We start from the raw sequence: 13,278 nt of genomic DNA on the forward strand, positions 1-13,278 counted from the left end.
TTCAGTGTCCCTTTAATACACTTTTACCTCTTTCATTACATTGTATCTAAGCCTTTGCAGACTGCCACCTTACCCTCAGTACTTTTGAGAAACTTGCAGTGCTGACTCAACTCCACGTGAGCACAATGTTATCTATATGGCAAACATGAGCTAGCGCAGTCTAGCTGTGAAAAACTGTAAAAATTCACTGATAGGATACGGTCTTCAAAGGCTTAGAAATTAGCAGATATTAAACAGATGGAATTGGATCCATACAGAAAGTAGAGAATAATATTGATTGTAAATTAAAAATACACATTTAAAATGATCACCTCCCATTAACAAATAAAAACGCTACGTAACTGCCACTTGATGCTACTGGAAAAATGAATTGTCTAAAATAATATTGCCTTAAGTTGTATTTGACATGCAGTAATGATCTAAGTAATGCATATTGCTGCAGTGAGTTAAAGGCACATAAAACCCAAATGATTTATTTCTCTTTCATGATTCATTTACTGCTATTATCAAATTTGCTTCTCTCTCATGTCATTCTTTGCTAAAGAAGTATCTAGATAGGTAGCGTGCTCATGCCTAGAGCACTACATGCCATGAAAAAGTGCTGCCGTCTAGTGCTCTTGCTAATGTATTACATTCATACAAAACTGCTGCCATACAAGTAAATAGGCAAGTTGTTTAAAAATTGCATGCTCTATCTAAACTCATTAAAGAAAAATTGGGGGTTTTAGGTCCCTTTAACCCTTTTGTGCCAGGACTTGTTTATATTGGAACAAAAGTTCCAATATAAACAAATAAGTAAAAAAAAAATCAAAAAAAAAAAATCACACGATCGTTCATGCAACCGCGTGATTTCAATGATGGGGTCAGGTAAGGGGGGAGTGCCTATGACACAAGGCTCTCTCTTCCAGCCCGCAATCCCATTTAGGAAGCTGCTATGGCTTCAGGATAGCCAACGGGCTAAGATATTCCATGCCATCCTAACGGCACTAAAGCCCAGCACAGTTAGGACGGCCGGGAATGTCCTAATGGTGGGAAGGAGCTAAAGGGACATTATAATGAAAATAATAATAATGTAAGCCAGTGCGTGTAAAGGATAGAATGAAGGATCTGTCCTCTTCAACAGAGGGGCAGATCAGATTGGGATCCAACAGATAGGGCATGTAATTTTAACCAACTTTCTATTTTACTTTATTAATCAAATCTGCTTTGTTCTCTTGGTATCCTTAGTTGAAAGCTAAACCTAGGTAAGCTCATATGGTAATTTCTAAGCCCTTGAAGACCGCCTCTTATCTGAATGCATTTAATAGTTTTACCGCTAGAGGGTGTTAGTGAACCAATTGCCTGAAATGCAAGTCTGTCAAAAGATCTGAGATAAGGAGGCAGTCTGCAGAATTTAGATACAAGGTAATTACAGAGGTAAAAAGTATATTTCAATAACAGTGTTGGTTATGCAAAACTGGGGAATGGTAAATAAAAAGATGATCTATCTTTGTAAACAACATTTTTGGTTTTTACTATCCCTTTAACACTACAGTATTTGTTCTATATTTTTACTCATTTTAAGAATCCAGAAAAGAAAAAATAAATTGCTTTGAAATGTCATGTTGCAAGCAGTTTTCGCCACACAACATTCAATAATTATTGCAAGGGGATAGACTAGAACTTTCTAAAGCACTATTTACAAGACATGTTCCTAAAACATTTATTGATCTTATGCATACAAAAAAATAAAATAAAACCAAAAACACGTTTTTCCTCAACGCATATTATTTAGCTGCATAATGTCACGTCAAGTTACTAACCACATCCCTTTTAAATATGCAGAAACAGCACAAAAAACAAAGAACAGAGCATTATTATTTCATTTTTTTATTTCAAAATCCCACGCAGCTCCTGTGTGCAGACCTTTTGCACACTACATAGAAAACATAATCTAACCCCCCCCCTCCAATTAATTGGAGTTAATAGCACCAAAAAAATGTTTCCATGTTGAATACAGATAGATTATTCCTTCTTGGGTGTATTTTAGGAGTTTGCTGCTGGATACCCCATAACAAGGGTGAACATATTAATGAATTATGTCCATTATTGACCCAGAATAATGCTGATGAGGTTTTTTTGATACAGACAACAAAAAGGCACAAATGTAGAAAAAAATAAATAGCTTTGAGTGAGTTCCGCTTATATACAAAAAAATTGAACACAGGTGAGTTTCCATTTGACACAATACATTTTAAAACAAATATATCACTGTCCTTGGCTCTATCACAACAGGTATAAAATGTGGCCGACTTAATTTAGATCTGCCATAATTCTTCTCTCCTCCTTGGTATGTGCATGCGTTTCATATAGTGACCAAGTGTTTCAGAAACAGATGCTTGGTGAGAAAAAAAGGATTTTAGGATGAGGTAGTTAATGATCTTCACTAGTAAAGTGTTTGGTTCCCATAAAATACTAAGGTGATCAAAGATGTGAAGTGGACAGGACCCAGAAAATTCAGAAAGAGAAAGTACCACAGGTCCGGATATTAAAAGGGTAGAAGAGAACAGCAGAGTTTGAGCGTACAATTTTATGTACAGATGCCACTCATTACCAAGAAATTTCATTCTGTCAGGCTGGAGAGGTCACTTTCTTTTTTTTTTTTTTTTAAAAATGCAGAATCAGCTGTTCATGAAAAATGTGTATGGATCCTCAATTCCTGCAAGTTGACAGGTATTCTTTTCACTAGTTAATATGACAACCACAATAGATAGATAGTCTAGTGGCTGTAAAAAAAGGACATAAAAAAAATAAGCCAACCGTATAAAAAAAGTCCAGTTTACAAAAGGTAAAATTGTCATTAAAACGAAATGTCCATTATATGTAAAATAAGTTCTGAATATCCACTGTAACAGTCAAATTGCAGTGACGCGAGACTTCAGCCAGTCAAGTCCAGCTGGTAATCTGTAATAAAGGAAAAAATAAAATTGTAATAACAAAAAAAATGCAAATGGCAAGGAATTTTAATTTAACAGCAAGAAAAAAAAAAAAAAAAAAAGGGAGGTAATGAAGAAAAATGGACTTGATAAAAAAGGATGTGCACAGGCGAACGGTATTTTCAAGCATATAAAAATTGGATTTATGGGCAAGGGTCTAGTGTTGTAAAACCAATATAAAAAGGACCATTTTTATACTCTTTCAAAAGGCAAGCAAAAATAAATAAAATGTAATGTCCATTTAAATGTATAGTAATGGGCAGGAAAATCTGGTAATTAAGCAAAGTGATACAAAAACGTGCAGTTTTGAGTGGATGGCAAGTTATGCTGACATTTTACCGAGCTGGGTGTAGGCAATATACAAGCTATTGCTGGATATCTACTAATAGGGTCTAATCATCACTTACCCCTCACCAGTCAGGGCACAGCATCCCTGGATGTGCCAGGCTCTGTCTCGTATGGCACCAAGTGCTAATGAAGAGGAGATTTCTGAGGCAGACATTGAATCCTTCACATCTTGTTTGTTGGCAAAGATCAACACTGCTGCATCTCTGAGATCCTGCACAGAGACATAAGCGATAAGCAAGATTGTCTTGTTGTCATCAAAAAAGGGGAAAAGAAGCTCAAGACCACTAAATACAGTATAATTGCATAATCAATAAGTACATAATAAAAAGACAATGCAATAGCTCTTACTTAAAGGGACATAATACTCATATGCTAAATCACTTGAAACTGATGCAGTATAACTGTAAAAAGCCGACAGGAAAATATCACCTGAGCATCTCTATGTAAAAAAGGAAATAATCATATATATCCAGCACAGGGAATGTTTTAAGGTGTGCCAGCGTCCAGGTTCCTGCCAGAACCCACAAATACAAATGTAGAAACAAAAATGAAGCAGCACCACCAAAAAAAAGGAAGATATTTTACCTCACAATCTCCTCAGCTCAGCAGAGTAAGTTCTGTGTAAAAAGTTATACTCAGCTGCAGGTAAAACAAAATTTAAAAAAAATGAAGAAATGAACAGCAGCCAATCAGCATCAACAGTGCTGAGGTCATGAACTCTTTTACTGTGATCTCATGAGATTTCATTGTAAACTTCCTTACACTGAATAGGGAAATAAGATGTGTGCACGAAAGCACACTCCTTCCGCTGTCCCGGGACAGACATACCGATTTGCTGCTTAGAAGTCCTTTACAATGGGATGTGGCTACTGAGAAACTTTTGAGGTAAAATATCTCTTTTTTACATAGAGATGTTCAGGTGAAATTTTCTAGTCAGCTTTTTACTGCATCACTTTCAAGTGTTTAAACATTTGGGTATTATGGCCCTTTAAGCAGTAGATTTTTTTTCTCTAATTTTCTGGCCTGCTGTATCAAGCGACAGATATCAGCCAATCATAGACTAGTATACGTATACCCTGTGAGCTTGTGCCTCAGAAAGTGTGTATATAAAAAGACTGGAAAGAGTCTTAAAATTGCCGCTTTATCTGAATAGTGAAAGTTTATTTTGACTTTAGTGTCCCTGAGGAACTAATAATCAAAAATGTGATAGCATGGAGAGAAATCACACTACATCTTTGATGGCTTTTTATATGCATTGTTTTGTAATGAGATGTGACTCTCCTTCACATCCAGAACCTTGCATAGCAAGGATAAACGCTCTCAAACTAAACATTTGCCTTTATAACATTGAGGGACCTTGCAGTGCTGACAATATGCCTTAGAGAGCAATAGATCTTCATGCCCTAATATATGGGCAACTTACCTCATGAGACAGCATCTTGTACAACTCTTCTTTAGTCTCTGGTAATCGTTCCCTGTCTGTGCTGTCAATCACCAGGATGACAAACTGAAAGATTGAGAAGGGAGGAAGTTAGACATGAAAGTTGTGTTGTATAATCAATGATATTTGGGGGCTTTGGGGAGACTTAAAAGGAGAAGCGAACACATACAGTAACCTCACAAAACACTATGTAAATAAAAAGGACCACTAAACAGTAGAATAGCATAACCAATGCAAACACAAAGAGTTTACATTTCAAATGAGTGGTAGATTATTTTATTTTTTTTATTATTTTTTTTTTAATTTTCCTTACCACAGTCATCAGCCAATCACAAAATGCATATATGTATATCCTGTGAATCTTGCACATGCTCAGTAGGATATGGTGCCACAGAAAGTGTCAATAAAAAAAAATATTGTGCACCTTTTGATAATGGAAGTTGTTTACAATTGTGTGCTTTCTGTATCATTAAAGTTTGATTTTGACTTGACTAACAATTTAACCAGAAGGGGACAAATGCAAAGTAGAAAAAAAAAACTAAAAACTTTAAAGCAGATATAATGTGACTGGGATGGAAGTAGAAAATACAGAATAAGATATCACAGGGCATCAAAGTATGACAGAAATAATGCCTGGGAAGACAAAGGTCATACAGTATATTGTTTAGAGCAAAACAATCACTGGGGATATTGCTAACTGTCCCATTACCTCTGTGTTAGAGTAGTAAGAGTTCCACGTAGCTCTGAGGGTCTCCTGTCCCCCGATATCCCACATCAGGAAGTGTGTATTTCTCAGCACAATCTGCTCCACATTACTGCCAATGGTGGGGGCTGTGTGCACCACTTCATTCATTAAGCTGTGGAGGACAGGATAAAGGGTATGGATTGTGAGCCAAATGTACTATAAAATATGTAGTTAGTTTCTAGATTTTTAACAAAAAAATAAATAAAACCTGGAAATTGATATAAAATTGCTAACATTCTGAGAAATAATAAAATCAGGGACCTCACACGATTAATCACTAACAAAGAAAGAGATCCCGTCTAGTTTTTAAGTGATTTACATCCTTCTCACAATGTCATTCCCTCAGGCCATCTGTTCTGAGTGGGATGGGATTACTTACAATTGATAAAGAATGGTGGTCTTCCCAGCATTGTCTAGTCCCACTATGATCACTTTATGCTCTGTAAAACAAAAAACAAGAGAAGGGGCAAAGGTTTAGAGTTACACTTAACAATTTTAAGACCCACTAAAGAGATATACAAGACAAAAAAAGCCTGAATATGCCCTGAGCCACAATCACAGCAAATACCGCACGTCTAAGTAATAAAACAAACATTTCTTAATTAATATGATTTTCAAAAAGAAGCCCCTCAAATCTAGAAGTTACAGACACTAACATGTCCTGTAATTCCATATACGGACACAAACCTTAAAGGGACATGAAACACAAAATTTTTTCTTTCCTGATTTAGAAAGAGCATGTAATTTTAAACAACTTTCTAATTTACTTCTATTATCTAATTTGCTTAATTCTCTTGATATCACTTGCTGAAAAGCATATCTAGATATGTTCAGAAGCTGTTGATTGGTTGCTGCACATAGAGGCCTTGTGTGATTGGCTCACCCATGTGCATTGCTATTTCTTCAACAAAGGATATCTAAAGAATTGAGCAAATTAGATAAAAGAAGTAAATTGGAAAGTTGTTTAAAATTGCATGCTCTATCTGAATCATGAAAGTTTAATTTTGACTAGACTGTTCCTTTAAAATTAGCAGTTAAACACTGGCTGGGTAACTGCACACAAAATGGTCCAGGTTTCTACTACATTAGCACAGTCAAATTTACTTTGTGTTTTCACCAGTTTGGTACTAGGTTTGTGTATTTGTAAAGTTTTTTAAAAATACAAATACCTTCACAATATTGTTACACATAATTGGTTTTATTTATTATGTTGTTGTTTTTACTGTGAAATTATTAATGTATAAAACAGAACAGCTGACTTAACTACCTGCTCCCAAAAAATATTGAGAGATCTAAAATAAAAAATTGATTACACATAACAATAGCAGGTACCCCAACTGTGATTGCTACTGTATACAATACATTTTATTGTTTTCACTTTAAAACACTCTATATTTATGCATATTTTGGCTTCATTTGGTATGAGCAGCAGCACACCAAGATCACTTATTGGAGTTTCTCTACATCACACATGTCTACTAGAAGACAGGAATGCCAGATATGTGTGAAAACAACTGGGCCTGGGAGGGGGAAAAGGCATAGCCTGCTGAGGGAGGAAGGAAAGTAGCCTTAGCTCTCCCTCTCCTCCTACAGAAAAAGAATCAGGGAATGAAACGAATTGACGCCAAACTGTGCACAACAATAGGCTGCAGCATTCAATGACTTGGCATGGGGAGGGGGGGGTATATGTGAAATGAGAAGTTACAAAAATAATAAAAAAGTTAAAAAAAAAAAAAAGTGAAGCGAAAAAAAAAGGGTTCTAAAGATTTCAGTGTGCATCGGCAGGACTGTAACATTTTCTTTCCTTTATCCTTATCATTCACTTGAAATACATGTGACATTAATATCTGTGGTACCCAAAAGCCACTAAAGTAATATAAAAATATATTCCAAGCAAATTATAAAGCAAAAAAAAAATCTCACTTGCGCTTTGTAAATCACTAAAACTAAGTTTAGGCTTCAGAATCTCTAAGAAACAGCTGTAACACCCTAACTGAGAAGGAAACAAAATAGTGACTTTCACAACTCTGGATTAGTAAAATCCTCAAAACTGTCCTCTTATAAGTAATGTATGGAAAGTCCCGTGAGTTCCTGGAGTATTATAACAACGTTTAACACATCAAACTGAGAAAGCGCACACAGGGCATATAGTTCCACTTTACCAGAAATCTGACAGATCCAGAAGATTATATAAAACTTGTTTGCGGATCAAAAAGTAAATCTGCATAACCCACTGCTTTTTAAGGAAATGTAAATGCATTTTTTTTTTTTTTTTTAAAACACACACACCACAACAAAACACACACACACACACATATATATATATATATATATATATATATATATATATATATATATATATATATATATATATATATATATATATATATATACATACATACATACACATACACTGTAGAGAAAACAGACTTAAATAAAGGCATACAAAACAAAGAGATGATGATAGATTAGATAAAGAGACGATAGATAGATTTGTACTACTTACCCTGATTACCGAAAATACTCATTAGCTTCGTGAACAGCTGTCCCATTATGGATTAAGCAGAGAGGAACACCAGGGAGAGGTGGAGGTGTCGCTACAGAAGCCCAAGGAGGTACCGATTTTATTATATAAAAAAGAGCTAACCCGAACAGCATTTAAATGGATAGTGACATCACGTAGGTCACGCCCCTTAAACAGCTGGGTGTTCCGGGGAGTCCCAGTGACGTCAGCACCTGGGTAAGGGCAGAAAGGCGCGGGACAGCCCATTTTCTTAGTTCGTCACGTCAGTAGGGTGGGGCTGATGATCTCACGCATTTCCTTCTAAACAACTTCGGGAAACAGATTTGGTTTCTTTCTACGTCGAGTTTTGAGTTTTATATTAATATCCCTAATTGTTTCTCTTTCGATATTTCCCTTGAAAATCCCCATCTGTTTTATTTGTTAACCTCCTTGGCTACTAGAGAAAGCAGCTATAGGATTAAAGGGACAATACATACTAAATAAAGGATAGATACAATGAAGCATTTAAAGAAAAAGATTAGTATGAGAATAAAATGTAGATATATTTTTAAAGGTTTTATTAGCTGTTTAAATAAGTGTAAAGTTGTAGTGTCTTTAAAACAATGGGAGCTGCCATGTTGTAACTTAGGTAACCGTCTCTGCTGTGGCCAATTAGGGAGAGTTATAAATAGGACACTAGAGAGTGCAGCCAGTGGCTGTGTGGAATAGAACTGTGTTCTGCACTTGCATTTCTAATATGAAATGAAAAGCTCACAAGTTCAGAATTGAATTGCAAGAAAGTGGGACAAAATAATTAATGAATGTATATTGCAGACTTTTTTTTTAAATATATGATTTATCATTTTATATTACCATCTCAAAGTGTTAAATGTTCCTTTAAAGTGGATGATAGAAGTCTACACTGTTTATTTCAAAGCAGCCTAATATTGATATTAATAGTTTCCATTTCCTATATTATATAGACCCACTAAGCGATATTCACTGAACCCCTTTTCTTAGCCCAACTGTTCCATAGGGAGTCCCTCTTGCCCTGAAGAGATATAGGTCTGTAGTTTAAACATCAAAAATATTTCATTTCTTGCTAGGGTAAACACCCTATCGCCCCTCTTTTTTGGGGGAATATTTTCTCTATTACTGTCCATCTAAATGTGTCTGTTCTTTTTTGGTGGACTTGAACAAGGGGTGTAGAGAGGGTTCCTACTCTAATATTTGAAAGGTGCTGTCTTATCCTTTCATGAGTCTCCCTGGTCATCATTCCTACATACAGTATGGTACCCTTTATTGTATGCAGGTAATTAGGTACACCACAAATGTTGACCTACAGTTCATACAAGTCCTCTTCTGGAATGTTCTACCTGTGACAATTAAATTATTCTCCCTGTTCAACCTTTTCACATGCTACACATTGTGTATAGCTACATTTAAACAGCCAATTGAAATGTACAAAGGTTGAACAAGGAATGGAAGGAAATAGAAAAGGAAGCCAAAAAGTACCTAAATTAATAAAAAATGTTCACACATCAAACTCAAATTGTAATTGAAGCCTAAGTCCTTTACAAATTCCATTTCCCCTATGCTGTTTATGTGCCCCTTTCTCTAAATCAAAGAGATTAAAAGATGCAAGCAGAGAGCGCTTGTTCTGCAAGCTGAGCCCAGACATCTGAAAACAGCTCATGGGCTAGTGTTTATGGTATATTTATAACCCTATATCCTCAAGCATTTTCTTGATTATGTGTGAAATTATTTACTTACTGTTTACAACCCAACAAAGTTACTAAAATAGCTCATTGATATTCTAAGTTTCCAGCTAGCAACAACATGCCACATTATTCTTATTCCTGCAACACCTTCTTGTCCATAATAATAAAACACTGGGAAAAGTTAGTTATCCGAGTTACACTGAACACCCTGGTACTTACTAATAAGTATTTGTACTGCTGTATACAAGTGGTTTGTTTCATATTATACCATCCTTTGCCATAAAACAAACAACACTTTCAATGATATATGGAGTATACTGCAGGAAACTTCCTGGGAACACTTTATCTGAGCATTTTTGTAGAAAGAAGTGACACCAACATATTAAGGAATATTCTAGTCCTGAATAAAACTACACTTTGTTTTATGCTTGTAGGGTATGTTGTGTTGCAAATCACTAAAAGTGTATAAAACAAGTAATAACAAATAAATATTCACAAATGTGTAGTCCTTTGGTCAACAAAAAAGATAAGATAGAATGATGTAAGTGGAAATGAGAGGGCTGCCATGTGGAGCACGGAATCAAATTATGAAACAGAGGTATGGGAAGGGTTATCCATCTGGGAATGCCAAATGTCATAAAGTTTTGTAACAAAAAGATACACAGATAACTACAGCTACTTCCATTCTTGACAGTAGTAAAAAGAAAGCTCCAGTTACAGTGTGCACAGGAATGTCCATGTTGAACGTTTATAAAGTGAAACTATATTGTCTTGGGTGAACTTCCAGGTGGCCATATCTCGCTACTCCAGTCAATAGATTAATCTGCAACATATCTGATTTGTTGTGCCATCTGCTAAGAAGACTTGGAGATATTGTGTTAGCTGATGTTTCTACTGGAATTGAGACATTCATTGTGTTTGTTGTCAGCCTCAGTATTCCGAAGCATTTGAAAGGTATAGGCCTCCCAACCTACTCCATGGCGGAGTACCTCTTGACCTTAGTTGTATATATTATAGTACAATACTGTATGTGTGCTGCAAGTTAAAATGCACAATGCTGCACAATCCTCTAAGATCTAAGTGCTCATTGTCCATGCTAGAGGGTTACAATATTAGAATTTGCATTAATTATGGTGCTTACTGGCTGTAAGTCATAAAGGATACCATCCAAGATCACATGCAGAAGTTCAGTGTGCAGCTGAGTATTGGTCTGGGGCTTCTGGCAGAGAGCTCTACTGATTAAGAGGGATATTGTTTGCTAGAGGAGTCTGAGCTGTCCTTGTATAAGGAGTGACATTGTGATGAGATATTATAAGGCCCTGCTTGTAAAGAGGGGTTCTGTCAGTATGAAAATGTAATACCTCCTACCTCAATGGTCAAAGTTCACCAAATTACAAATATGTTGGCAGCTGCGAGGGAGAACATGTGATGTCAGCCATCAAGCTTCAATTAATGGATTCCTGAATGGCTACTGGAAAGAGAGACCAGACTCCTTCCTTTACTTTACCTGGATCCTTTAAGGAAGGAAACTGTGAACTTCACAACTGAGCCACCAAACTGATATATTTGTGAAAGTGTGCAAGCTTCCCTTTTTAATAACCTATCTCCATATGTGTCAGATCAAGTCTGATATCCTCACTCTGGTCTTGAGATGAGTTGCTCACTGGGCCTTGTCTGTCTTAATCATCTTTGGTTTCAGTTAGAAGGATTGGATGCTTTGTTATATTACTCACAACTAGACTCCTTCAGTTAAACCGTCTTAAAGGAGACATCTTATATGGCCCAGCGCAATAATCATTTATAGCAATACCACAACTGTTATTCAATATGTCAAGCCTTCAGTTCCAAAAGTTTTCCATGTATGATATATTTAAGAGTCTCTAAGCCCTAGAATGTTTTTTTTTCTTTTTTCAGGAAAAGTATCTTTAGTAAGATTAGGTGCTCATCATTCTTTTCTGTGCAGCTTGTGATCTATGCAAATGTTTAAACTTCATGGAATATTCAGTAAGCCTCTCTGAGGTGTAATGGCTGTCTCTAACAGTTACACTAAATTCTAAATGCCTCAGTATTCTAAAATGTATAAGCCTCTACCCATGCTTTTAAAATAGAGACTGCTCATCTAAAACGGAATCAGTCTACAAGGTAGAAGTCTGTGCAAACAAAAAAACACATCACCTCTTCCAGGGAGTCCTCTTCATACTTTATTTAATATAAACAGGACTGTTATTCCAATGGTTAATGAAACCTGCACAAGTTATGTGGCTTCATCCATCCAGCTGTTAAAGGGGACAGCAGATAAGAAATTATTGTATTTTTTTTATTATTATTTTGTATTTTTTATTTATGATCCAATACCAAGTACAATTTCAACAGAAGAAGCCCGAGGAAAAAACGGGCAAACAACACAAAAAGACAGAATGTTATAAATACATATATTACACTTAACTTAATAAGTACAATAGTAACAATACAATAGTAACAACAAACAAACAAAAAGAAATTAAAAAAAAAATATCAAGAATTTCATAGAGGCCCATTTATCAAGCTCCGTATGGAGCTTGAAGGGGCGTGTTTGTGACGAGTCTTCAGACTCGCCAGAAACACCAGTTATGAAGCAGTGGTCTAAAGACCGCTGCTCCATAACCCTGTCCGCCTGCTCTGATGAGGCGGACAGGAATCGCCGGAATTCAACCCGATCGAGTATGATCGGGTGCTTGACATCTCCCTGCTGGCAGCCCATTGGCCGCGAGTCTGCAGGGGGCGTTGCACCAGCAGCTCTTGCGGACCTGATCCGCACTGTCGGATCAGGTTCGCAAGACCTTTGATAAATTGGCCTCTCAGTCTCTTCCTACAAACACCTTGCGTGTGAACTTGGATTGGGAAATTTTATACCATTTATAGAAAAATGTATTGAAGCAAATACATGGATGGAAAAAAAAAAAAAAAAACTTTCCTCTCGCCACCCCTCACCCATCTCTAGAGACCCTGTACCCCAAAAAGGTGCAATTAGCTGTAATTGAATTTCTTTAGGGAAGCTTATAATAACCTTCTTCCATTTAGAAAGAAAACATTTGATTTGTGCTTCTGAGTTTACCGAGGTATCCATTTGCTCCATAATCAGTTGGTTTTTAAGCTTATGGATAAATTCTGTCAGATTAGGAGTTTTATTGGATTTCCAATATTTCAGGATCAGTAATCTACCTACCATTATTATAGCGTTTAATTGGCGTACATTTTTGTAGGCACTTTCTTTATGCCCATCAATAATAAGATAATATGTTTATCCAATAGTTGCATCTGATTATGGTTAATTTTATTTATCCAATAGTTAATCTTATACCAAAACTATCCCAAAAACAATGCTTCAAATCTTCTTTAGGTGCTTTACATTTATGAAACAGTGCCACTGAATTATCCCATTTCGCCTTCATACTTGGTGTGATATAGCTTCTGTTTATAACTTTAGTGTGGGATTCTCTCCATGAGGTAGAAAGTATCATTGAGTCTACTAGAGTAAAACTTGTCACGCCGCTACTCACTATAGA

At 36.1% G+C, this 13,278-nt stretch overlaps 1 protein-coding gene across 1 annotated transcript; it reads right to left on the bottom strand.

Moving 5' to 3' along the window:
* Positions 1–1,853: 1,853 nt before the first annotated feature.
* ARL5C (ADP ribosylation factor like GTPase 5C) lies at positions 1,854–8,168 on the bottom strand. The gene is made up of 6 exons (XM_053697877.1): positions 8,016–8,168; positions 5,889–5,949; positions 5,474–5,621; positions 4,747–4,830; positions 3,383–3,534; positions 1,854–2,943 (listed from the first exon to the last, which is right to left on the bottom strand). The coding sequence occupies exons 1-6, from the start codon at positions 8,059–8,061 to the stop codon at positions 2,895–2,897; spliced, it is 540 nt and encodes a 179-aa protein (XP_053553852.1). The 5' UTR covers positions 8,062–8,168; the 3' UTR covers positions 1,854–2,894.
* Positions 8,169–13,278: the final 5,110 nt, after the last annotated feature.

Source organism: Bombina bombina, chromosome 1 (assembly GCF_027579735.1).
Source record: "Bombina bombina isolate aBomBom1 chromosome 1, aBomBom1.pri, whole genome shotgun sequence".
NCBI lineage: Eukaryota > Metazoa > Chordata > Amphibia > Anura > Bombinatoridae > Bombina > Bombina bombina.